This window comes from Cervus elaphus, chromosome 18 (assembly GCF_910594005.1).
Source record: "Cervus elaphus chromosome 18, mCerEla1.1, whole genome shotgun sequence".
Taxonomy (NCBI): Eukaryota; Metazoa; Chordata; class Mammalia; order Artiodactyla; family Cervidae; genus Cervus; species Cervus elaphus.
The window spans coordinates 100,224,374-100,236,587 of record NC_057832.1 but is presented as its reverse complement, the minus strand read 5'-3'; the positions used below and the strand labels follow the sequence as shown (position 1 = coordinate 100,236,587).

The window sequence follows — 12,214 nt, the reverse complement described above, 5'->3', positions numbered from 1 at the left end:
CAGAAACCAATACAATATTGTAAAGTAGTTATCCTCCGATCAAAAATAAATAAATTTTTTAAATGGGTGTTCTGAAAAGTGCCTGTGCACTGGCATCTCTGTTAGCAAAATGAGGTATCGGTAAAATACAGCATTGACTAGAGTATCACAAAGAGAACAAGGAGGAAAAAGGAATAGGAAGAGAAAAAAAGAGGAACATAAGAATAATGGGCTCTTAAGAATATTAAAACCATGTTACACATTCATCCACAGCATGTGCTTTAATTCTCCCAAAGTGGTAACTTCACAGCAGAACTTTCATACTCCTGGGCACAGTCCACAAGGGAGTACAGGGAATCTAATTGGCCCTGATGATGATTAAACTCACAGCTCATTTCATTATGTCCTAATTAGCCCAGCTCCAAAGGATAAAGACACATCTGTAACATGCAGACAGGCAGGGCGGAAGAGCTGGTACAGAATAGAGTCTTTCCCCACATGTCTCTCCTCCGCCTCTCCCTCCTACACATTCTTGGCTCCAGCCTCACTCAAATCCCAAATTCACCATACATTTTGCCCTTCTATGCCTTTGCACATGCTGTTTCCTCTGTCTGGATGTCCAGCGCTTTTCTTTATCTGCCTAGCTAATCTCTCACCCAGGCTTTAGGACCAATCTTCATCACCCATAAGGTTTTCCTCAACCAGAAAAGACAATGTTAGCTACAGTCTTCAGATGGCATTAAAAACCGGCAGGAGGCAGGGAGGATCTAACATTATTCTCATGAACATAAGTTCATCCATACCTAGAAACAGAAAAAACACAAGTGGGTGCCAGTTGAAGGGCAGCCTTTCTCTTGCCCTCACTATCTCTGTCTCTATTTGGAAAATGCACCCTGAGAGTGTGGGTGGTGGAACATAACCTATCTCCACCATCTGGAAATCTTTTCAAAGATTTAAGCTCTTTCTGAAGATGGAAAATTGGCCTGGGAAGGGAGACATGCTGGAGTTTGCAGGTTGTCATGTTTACCCTTTCTACTCCACAAAGGTAGGTGTTCCTACAGCTCTTCTTAATTCTGGTGCTCTCCAATACCTGGTCTGGCAGCTGCTGCCAACACAATGGTTAGAGATCCACTCTCAGTCACTCTCACACTCAGCCCATGTTCTGGACAGTCAGTAGTCACCTCGGTTCCGAGCTTCTATCCCTCCCCACTTTCACCATATGGGTGGCCAAGCAGCACATTCTTTGTGCCTTTCTTACTTGCATCCCCAGCCAGTCTTAGAAGCCACCACATCTGAGATGACTTCATGGAACTCTTAAATGCCTACCAGTTACTGCCGATGCTACAAGTTCTGCAACTATTTCCTGTTCTCTGCTTGCTGTACACCTTGAGGCATCCTGGCCACCATCCTATCCTTAAGATGAGTGGCGCCCAGAACAGAAGACACCAGCAGAGTGAGAGAGACTGGGGAGGTAGGTGAGTTAGGTGGAAGGAGCAGAGACTGGGGGTGTGGGGGGATGAAATCATCACCTCCATCTCCATTAGCACTGTTGCCCCTACAACCCAACCTGCTTCCTGGCTATCCAACCACTTGAATGCTCAGAGACCAACTTCCCCTTGCTCTAAATGTTCACCAAGCTGGGTGTCTAGGCTATGTCTATGGACCTCAGGAAGAATTCCTCCACCTTTGCTGGGTTCCCTACTATAAGGGGAGAAAGATTTGGGGGTAAGGATGACACTATTGATTAAAACTGTCTGCAGTTTACTCAGGCACACAGCACTTTCTGTGTAAGCTCCTATGGTGAGCACTCTAGAGCCCAGCCAAGCAGTCTCAGCCCAGGTGTCCACTGCATTATATGAGAAGTCTGTATCTTGAGAAATAAAGATTTTTTTTCAGCCATGTGAATAGGTGCAGCGGGAGCCTGAGAGCTCTATGCGTCAGCCCACATAGCAGCAAATGTAGTTATTACACACTTACTGCTGAGCTGCCTGTGGAAAAATCTCCTTCCCTTACCACCTGTTATGCCTAAGCGCTCTGAGCTATTTGGCAGTAGAGACCAGGTGTGAACGGAAGTCATCACCACAAAAATTACTCAATCACATATAAGTAATTACTTCAATATACAATCTCAAAGTCCCTTTAGCCAGATAGTATAATGGAGAGTAAAATAATAGATATAGACAAATCAGTTAGATATAGGATTCTTTCTGGAGATTGTTGTTCAGTCGCTCAGTCATGTCCGACTTTTCGTGACCCCATGGACTGCACTTGGGTTTTGCATTCAGAGTTCCAACTCCTCTGCTTACCAGCTAAGTAGCCTTGGGCAGGTTTCTTAATCTTTCTAAGGCTGAATTTTTTTCATGTTTAAATTGAGGAAAATAACACCCCTGCCTGGCAGAATTGTGTGATCCAAAAGATAATGTATGTGACAGGTCTTTGCAAATGACCAAGCATTATGCAGTAATGAGTTATTAGAATTCAATCTTCCAGTAGGGTACCATGGCATCCTTTCATCTCTCCTACCTCCCAAATGTCCTCTCCTTTGTAAACCAAAAAGCATTCTATGTGGAGCACGTGTGCATGTGCACAAGCACACACAGAATGTACAGGTGTACTGTTGCTTTTCATAGCTAAGGCTAAGCAAGACCCATCAAATCTCCATATGCTAGATGCTACCAAGAAGGGTCTGCCAAGCCTTAACCATTAATAGGAAGGTGAAGCCAAGAAGCCTGTAACCCAGGTTTTCCCCTAAGCATGGCAGAAACTGGGCTTCCCTGATGGTTCAGCGGTAGAGAATCCACCTGCCAATGTAGGAGCCACGTGTTCAATCCCTAGGTCAGAAAGATCCCTGGAGAACGAAATAGCAACCAGTAGTCTTGCCTGGGTAATCCCACGGACAGAGGAGCCTGGTGAGCTACAGTCCATAGGGTCGTAAAAGTTAGACACAACTCAGTGAATAAACAACAAAACATAGCAGAAATTAGAAACAATTAGTATTCTTAGTAGTTCATAGCACAGGAGTAAGAAAGTAGGAGATGCCTGAAACTGACCTTAGGAATAAGAACCAGGAAGAAAGAACTGGCAGGAATTAGGGGGCTAAGGAGGAACTGAAGACCACCTAGTTTTGACACGACAGCCAAAACTGAGCCTGAGAAAGAAGTAATTGGTCCAAGATGATACAGGGGCAGAGCTGGGACAGGAATCCAGGTCTTCCCTCCCAGCACCATACCACCTGAGGTACAATCAACCATTCATGTCCAAATCTATTTGGTTCTTGTATTTCTGAACTAAGTAATAAGTCCAAAAGGAACTTACCCAGAAAATGTTTCTCGGTCACAGATGCCAGAGCCAATAAGGGCCCCAAAGAAGAGTATCCACTTCATGTTCCAAGGATGCCAGTCATACAGTGGTTGAGTAAAGCTCTATTTATAAGGAGTCTGAGGCAGACTCATGTCCTCAAAAATGCTAATATGATTTCCAAGGACCCTTCCAACTCTGACAGTACATCAGGTGGGTCTTTGATGCCTCTTCAATTCCTTTTGAGTGATACAGGCCAAGCCTCTTGACCTACAAAGTTAGAAATTTGCTCCTCAGGTTGGAAAAGTCTGTGACAAGGGTTTTGTATTGCTCAACGCTTGGTTTTAAGTATTGTTTTTTGAGTAAATAGGGAAGTCCCACAGGCCTGGATAGAACTTACACTGACAGAAGAGGCCAGATTATAAACCTGAGATTGTGTTAGCTCTAGAATAAAAGTAAAGACTACCAAATAAACCCCAAGTCAACTCCAAGACCACACACTTCACACACCTGACAAGCCCTTCTCTGGTGAGAGTAGATCATGATGGAAAGTTTGTGGCTTCTGTTTTGAATCTGACACCTAATTTTTCTGACTCTACTAACAAGGCAAAAATATATGAGGTACACGGTATAGGAGAAATGTGTTAGTCTTAATAAATTATCAGTTTTCCTTGGAATCTAAAAAGATAAGGCTTAATGGTATTATTAATAATAAAACTTTCTTACATTTACTAGATTCCGAGTCTGGTGTCCTTTCTACCAAGTCACAGCAGAATAAGTGCAAGACACTCATGATCTCCACCACTTCAAGGACTCTGGGGCCTTTCAGTCTGTCCAAGGTGCCCCAGATCACACAAGCCTCCCCCATCCTACTGTCCCCCCATCTACATTCTTTCTGTACTTTCTCAAGGGGAATAGATTCAACCAAGGGTTGGGAGTGTTAAAGAAATGTTATTCTGACATTTGTTACAACTATAAAGGAGACTTTATTCAAGGTTATTGCAACAAGACTTCCCTGGTGGTCCAGTGGTTAAGACTCCATGCTTCCAGTGCAAGGCGCACAGGTTAGAGCCAGTTGGGAACTAAGATCCCATGTGTTGTGCAGTGTGGTCAAAAAGAAAAAAAAAATGGTTATTCCAATAGAGGTCATGCAACAGGAGAGATTAATTGTGTTCAACTTCAAATCTATTAAATATAGCAGAGCAAGGAGGTCAGTGGATGGAAAATTGCTAAGAGGAGACACAAAGTATAGGGAGAATTTTTGCTTAACTAACCTAACAGGATTTGTGCAAAAGGCAGGATACAGATTTAGACATCAATGGTGGAGAATAAGGAACCTAATCAGATATCAAGGACTGAGGGATGACCTGTCAGTATTCTTTGCTAAGACTGACTTAGGGTCCGAGGATAAAGCCAGTAGAAAAGAGGGCTCACGGAAGCCTGTCTAAGGTTTGGTCAAGAAGAGCTGGTCAGGAGTTGTGGAGCTGGGGGGCCTCTATCGGGGCTCTTCTGTCCTTCCAACACTGAAAATGAACTTCTAGGCCCACCTTGATCTGTCAAAAAAGCTGGGCTCTACTTCACCAAGAGAGAGTTCAGCCTGAGAAGCTGAGACCTAAATCTGCAAGAAATCTGAACTAAGTAATCAAGCACTCAGAATTCCAGGCAAGCTGAAATTCACTTCCCACCCATATCTCGCAAGGAAAGCCATTAACATGAAGAAAATCCAAATCTCTAATGGAAGTCAATGTCTAAATAGAAATGATATGGAATCTGAGACTCAGACTGATGGAGCAGCCTGGAGGGAGGAATGTCATTGGTTTGCCATCACTAGCTTTTATCATGCAGTGTATCAGAAACAGAAAAGCAAAAGTCAACAATGGATCCAGAGTATGTAGCACCTAGCATGATACTTAGCACAATCTGTTGCTTAACTAGTATTTATTGAATTAATAAACTCAAAAGTCCCTTTCTAGCTCTAAAATATTACTCTATTAAGATGAAGGAGCTGACATATACCACAACATGGGTGAATCTCAAAAACATTATGCTAAGTGAAATAAGCCAGTCATGAGAGGACAAGTACTACATGATTCCATTTATATGTGGTACCTAGAATAGGTAAATTAATAGAGACAAAAATAGAATAGAATTACCACAGGCTGGAGAGAGGAAAAAACAGGAACTTGTTGCTTAATGGGTACAGTTTCAGTTTGGGATGATGGAAAATTTCTGGAGATCGATGATGGTGATGATTGTACAACACTGTGAAGGCACCTAATGCCACTGAACTGCACACTCAAAATGGCTAAAATCATTTTATGATATGTATATTTCACCATAATTTCTTTTATTTTTAAAGGATGTTGGTAGCATTTGCTTTAAATGGGATTTTAAAAGATAAAGATTTTTAAAATAGTGATTTGCTGTGTTTCAGGGCAACATAAATCAAAGGTATAATGTTCCTATATCAGGATTAGAAAAAGGTATAATCATAACCCAACTTTGCTTCCAATCAAAGAGCTTTTAATGGTATGTAGTCCCCAGAATCCTAAAGGGGGCAGTCTCACACATGCTCCATGACTGTTTTCAAGCCAAGCCAGGTCTCTTTTGCTTGTGGCTAAGATCTGACTGGAAAATTCTGAAAGAGATGGGAATACCAGACCTCCTGACCTGCCTCTTGAGAAACTTATATGCATGTCAGGAAGCAACAGTTAGAACTGGACATGGAACAACAAACTGGTTCCAAATAGGAAAAGGAGTACGTCAAGGCTGTATATTGTCACCCTGCTTATTTAACTTATATGCAGAGTGCATCATGAGAAATGCTGGGCTGGAAGAAGCACAAGCTGGAATCAAGATTGCTGGGAGAAATATCAATAACCTCACATACACAGATGACACCACCCTTATGGCAGAAAGTGAAGAGGAACTAAAAACAGCTGGATGAAAGTGAAAGAGGAGAGTGAAAAAGTTGGCTTAAAGCTCAACATTCAGAAAACTAAGATCATGGCATCTGGTCCCATCACTTCATGGAAAATAGATGGGGAAACAGAGGAAACAGTGTCAGACTTTATTTTTTTGGGCTCCAAAATCACTGCAGATGGTGACTGCAGCCATGAAATTAAAAGATGCTTACTCCTTGGAAGGAAAGTTATGACCAACCTAGATAGCATATTAAAAAGCAGAGACATTACTTTGCCCACAAAGGTCCATCTAGTCAAGGCTATGGTTTTTCCAGTGGTCATGTATGGATGTGAGAGTTGGAATGTGAAGAAAGCTGAGCGCTGAAAAATTGATGATTTTGAACTGTGGTGTTGGAGAAGTCTCTTGAGAGTCCCTTGGACTGCAAGGAGATCCAACCAGTCCATCCTAAAGGAGATCAGTCCTGGATGTTCACTGGAAGGACTGATGTTGAAGCTGAAACTCCAATACTTTGGTCACCTCATGCGAAGAGTTGACTCACTGGAAAAGACCCTGATGCTGGGAGGGATTGGGGGCAGGAGAAGGGGACGACAGAGGATGAGATGGTTGGATGGCATCACCAACTCGATGGACATGAGTTTGAGTAAACTCCGGAAGTTGGTGATGGACAGGGAGGCCTGGCGTGCTGCGATTCATGGGGTTGCAAAGAGTCGGACACGACTGAGCAACTGAACTGAAATGAACTGAACTGAACTGAAGATCTGACTGGGCTTCCCAGCTGGAACTAGTGGTAAAGAACCTGCCTGCCATTGTAAGAGATAAGACATGTGGGTTTGATCCCTGGGTTGGGAAGATCCCCTGGAGAACAGCATGGCAATCCACTCCAGTATTCTTGCCTAGAGAATCCCATGGACAGAGGAGCCATACTTTGACCACCTGATGCGAAGAACTGACTCACTGGAAAAGATCCTGATGCTGGGGAAGATTGATGGCAGGAGGAGAAGGGGATGACAGAGGGTGAGATGCTTGGATGGCATCACTGACTCAATGGACATGAGTTTGCGCAAGCTCCAGGAGTTGGTGATGGACAGGGAAGCCTGGCGTGCTGCAGTCCATGGGTTGCAAAGATTTGGACACAACTGAGTGACTGAATTGATTAACTGAACTGAAGATCTGATTGGCTGGCGAGAGGAAGCCATATCAACCTGCCTGTCTTTCAGTTCAAAGGCAAATGAGTATTTGATGCCAGAGTCATAGGACCAGTCAGTACTTCCTCCACTGGCTTGGTCTGAAGAGTAAATGAGAATAAATTCTGGTTATACTACTCCCACTGGCCTCTCGCAGCTATGCAACCTGTATATGAAATTCCTTCACTATCAAAAAAAAGTCCAGCCCCTATGTGCATGAACCTTGAGAACAGGGATAACTTAGTAGAGGGCCATGCTTATGAAAAAAAAAAAAAAAAGAGATTAATTTGAAAAGAAAAAAAAGGTGTTATTCAAGTAGAGACTATACTTAGCCTTCCTCTGGTGTTCTTAGGAGCCTCTGGCTTCACCCACACATTTGAAATCCTGCCTGCTCTCCTCATTGGCATCTTCTACATATTAGGGAGGCTACACCACTTCCTTCTTTAGTTGGGTGCTAGGTACAAATATTTTTTCCTCTGGTGGGAGAGGAGGAGTCCCAAACAAAGGAAGAGAGGGAATTCCCTGGCAGTTCAGTGGTCAGGACTCTATGTTTTCACTGCCTAGAGTGCAGGTTCAATCCCTGGTCAGGAAACTAAAATCCCATAAGCTACATGGTATTACAAAAAATAAAATGAAACATTTAAAAAAAATAGAGGAAGACATTTGGACCCTACCCTTAGGGAACTTTCAGCATAAGGACTGAACAGGCTTTGTTCTGATATCAAATAATGTGCCCAGCACCTATATGCATGGGTAAAATCAAGAATGTGCACCTGTGTAATATGTGGACACTGATATGTGACATATGATAAAGGAAGGAAGCATTAGCCTGCAAAGATTTCTGGCAATCATGACTCAGAAGAGCTGAGCAATGGGCCAACTCTGAGGCCCCTTCCATGGAGGGCTGGTAGAGATCAAACAGGAGATGGCTGGGGAAGAGATGGAGGAAGTCACCTAGTCCCTAAGAATGAGGCTGGGCAAAGGTGAAGACCAGGCAGGTTATACCAGGGGAAAGTAGGACTAGTGGTTAATACTGGGAATTAACACTACGAACTCTTGTTTCTTGAGTCTTTGCCTTCACCCACAGAAGGTGTAGTAGCACCTGGTTATTCAGTTCAGTTCAGTTCACTTCAGTCGCTCAGTCGTGTCCGACTCTTTGCGACCCCATGAATCGCAGCACGCCAGGCCTCCCTACCCATCACCAACTCCTGGAGTTTACTCAAATTCATGTCCATCAAGTCAGTGATGCCATCCAACCATCTCATCCTCTGTCGTCCCCTTCTCCTCCTGCCCCCGATCCCTCCCAGCATCAGGGTCTTTTCCAATGAGTCAACTCTTCACATCAGGTGGCTGAAGTATAGGAGTTTCAGCTTCAGCATCAGTCCTTCCAAGGAACACCCAGGACTGATCTCCTTTAGGATGGACTGGTTGGATCTCCTTGCAGTCCAAGGGACTCTCAAGAATCTTCTCCAATACCACAGTTCAAAAGCATCAAACCTGGTTATTAACAACTACCAAATAGCTGCTTATTTGAACTACCTTCCTGGGTACCAAAATTACTTACTTACCCCTTTTGTGTGGCCACATGACACAGATAATCCCACTAAGAGCTCCACAGTGCACCAAATCCTGGCTTTAGATTCAATCCTGATTCTGCATGATCAGCTGGTCATCATAAGTGATCTAAGGCAATCACTTATCTGAGTTCCAAATGCTTCTTCTGTCAAAAAAGTATAGTAATATAACTTATTTCACAGGGCAATGAGAATTAAATAGGATAATATAATGGTTATGAGTCTATCACTTGTTGAGTGCTTATTAAATGTGTTAAACATTATGCTAAATTGGTTTGTTTAATCTTTACCATGTCACAAAGTAGGTATTAGTATTATCCCCATTTTACAGACGAGGAAAACTGATTTCCTCTCTCTGAGGAAATCTCAGAAAGATTAAGGGAAGGAGCTGAGATCATGTACATAGAATAGGCATTCAATAAATGTCAGCTGTGATTATAATAATCAACAAATGACTAAGATTCTACCAAGGGACCATATTACGGATCAGAGGTATCTGGGTTAGCTCCATCAGGAAGCTAATTCACTTCAATTCAGTCACTCAGTCATGTCTGACTCTTTGCGACCCCATGGAATGTAGCACACCAGGCCTCCCTGTCCATCACCAACTTCCAGAGCTTGCTCAAACTCATGTCCATCGAGTTGGTGATGTCATCCAACCATCTCATCCTCTGCCGTCCCCTTCTCCTCCTGCCCTCAACCTTTCCCAGAATCAGGGTCTTTTCCAATGAGTCAGTTCTTGGCATCAGCTGGCCAAAGTTTTGGAGTTTCAGCTTCAGCATCAGTCCTTCCAATGAATATTCAGGATTGATTTCCTTTAGGATTGACTGGTTTGATCTCCTTGCAGTCCAAGGGACTCTCAAGAGTCTTCTGCAACACCACAGTTCAAAACCATCAATTCTTCGGTGCTCAGCTTTCTTTCTAGTCCAACTCTCACATCCATACATGACTACAGGAAAAACCATAGCTTAGACTAGATGAACCTTTGTTGGCAAAGTAGTGTCTCTGCTTTTTAATATGCTTTCTAGGTTGTTCATAGCTTTTCTTCTAAGGAGCAAGCAACTTTTAATTTTATGGCTGCAGTCACCATCTGCAGTGATTTTGGAGCCAAAGAAAATAAAGTTTGTCACTGTTTCCATTGTTTCCCTATCTATTTGCCATGAAGTGACGGGACCAGATGCCATGATCTTAGTTTTTTGAATGCTGAGTTTTAAGCCAGCTTTTTCGGTACTGGGCTGGGTTGCCATTTCCTTCTCCAGGGGATCTTCCCAACCCAGGGATTGGACCCGGGTCCCTTGCATCGCAGGCAGATTCTTTACCTACCAAACTATCAGGGAAGCCCCCTGTTGCCCTCCCTCATTGCAAACCCCTTCCACTGCCTAACATCTCCCTCCCATCCTCCGCCCAGGGTTTTTCCTACTTCAAATGGTCTCCTTGTTTTCCTGTTCTAACTACCCTATCTATGTCAACTACCCCTTAGTCTCTCTGCAGAATCCCAGAGCCACATAGCCCAACGCTTATAGGACGTCACCACCTGAAAAACACCACCACCATCTCAATCTCAATAATCCAAAGCTGAACTCATTATCTTTCCAACCTCATCCCTCCTCCACCTTCCTGGGTATCTCCCTCAGTTAAGGGCATCATTCAGTAACCATCGGTGAGAAACTCTCCACTTCTAATAAATGACAAAAGCCTTTTGATTTTACTCTCTAAATGTCTCTCTTCCATCCTCACTGGCCTCAGAAAGTCTAACAGCAGGCTCCCAAGCTCTATTCCTGCCACTGCTATTATTTCTAACTTGTCCTCCTCTTTGTTTCCCCTAACTCTTCATGGACAAATGGCTGCAACAGAGTCTTTCCACTGAAACCCCTGTGTGCTCCTAAACAATCGCATCCATTCCGTCCCTACACAGTCCATGGGTTTATTTAGGGTGTGAGCCTCTTTTAGCCAAGCCATGCGTAATTAATAAAAAGTGATCATTTAGGACCAAGTCTTGATAAATGCCCATTTTCAGGCAATGAGATCCCACATAATGAGAGTGAGCCATAAGAATCACGACAAATAGAACAGGAAACACAGAACTTTGCTCTAAATACAGAGTAACTAGCAGGAAACCCAGAACTTTGCTCTAAATACAGGGTAACTGGCAGGAAACCCAGAACTTTGCTCTAAATACAGGGTAACTAGCAGGAAACCCAGAACTTTGCTCTAAATACAGGGTAACTAGCAGGAAACCCAGAACTTCGCTCTAAATACAGGGTCAGTTCAGTTTAGTTCAGTCCCTCAGTTATATCCGACTCTTTGCGACCCCATGAACCACAGCATGCCAGGCCTCCCTGTCCATCACCAACTCCCGGAGTCCACCCAAACCCATGTCCATTGAGTTGGTGATGCCATCCCGCCATCTCATCCTCTCATCCCTTCCCCTTCTGCCCTCAATCTTTCCCAGCATCAGGGTCTTTTCCAAAGAGTCAGCTCTTTGCATCAGGTGGCCAAAGTATTGGAGTTTCAGCTTCAACATCAGTCCTTCCAAAGAACACCCAGGACTGATATCCTTTAGGATGGACTGGTTGGATTCCAGCTTGATTCCAGCTTGTACTTCCTCCAGCCCAGAGTTTCTCATGATGTACTCTGCATATAAGTTAAATAAGTAGCGTGACAATATACAGCCTTGACGTACTCCTTTTCCTATTTGGAACCAGTCTGTTGTTCCATGTCCAGTTCTAACTGTTGCTTCCTGAACTGCATACAGGTTTCTCAAGAGGCAGGTCAGGTGGTCTGGTATTCCCATCTCTTTCAGAATTTTCCACAGTTTATTGTGATCCACACAGTCAAAGGCTTTGGCATAGTCAATAAAGCAGAAATAGATGTTTCTCTGGAACTCTCTTGCTTTTTCTATGATCCAGCAGATGTTGGCAATCTGATCTCTGGTTCCTCTGCCTTTTCTAAAACCAGCTTGAACATCTGGAAGTTCTCAGTTCACGTATTGCTGAAGCGTGGTTTGGAGAATTTTAAGCATTACTTTTTTAGCGTATGAGATGAGTGCAATTGTGCAGTAGTTTGAGCATTCTTTGGCATTTCCTGTCTTTGGGATTAGAATGAAAACTGACCTTTTCCAGTCCCGTGGCCACTGCTGAGTTTTCCAAATTTGCTGGCATATTGAGTGCAGCACTTTCACAGCATCATCTTTCAGGATTTGAAATAGCTCAACTGGAATTCCATCACCGCCACTAGCTTTGTTTGTAGTGATGC

At 43.5% G+C, this 12,214-nt stretch overlaps 1 protein-coding gene across 2 annotated transcripts in view; it reads right to left on the bottom strand.

Moving 5' to 3' along the window:
• LOC122674717 (carboxypeptidase A4-like) overlaps positions 1-12,214 on the bottom strand; it is a 56,120-nt gene that overhangs the window by 19,901 nt on the left and 24,005 nt on the right. The window contains exons 8-9 of one of the 2 annotated variants that reach the window (XM_043873222.1): positions 8,954-9,105; positions 3,295-3,546 (exon numbers count right to left, since the gene is read on the bottom strand). The exons of the other annotated variant lie outside the window; for it this stretch is intronic. Coding sequence (XP_043729157.1) covers positions 3,295-3,362 — 68 coding nt within the window. The 5' untranslated portion in view covers positions 3,363-3,546; positions 8,954-9,105. The remainder of the gene's footprint in view (positions 1-3,294; positions 3,547-8,953; positions 9,106-12,214) is intronic. 2 annotated transcript variants of the gene reach the window in all.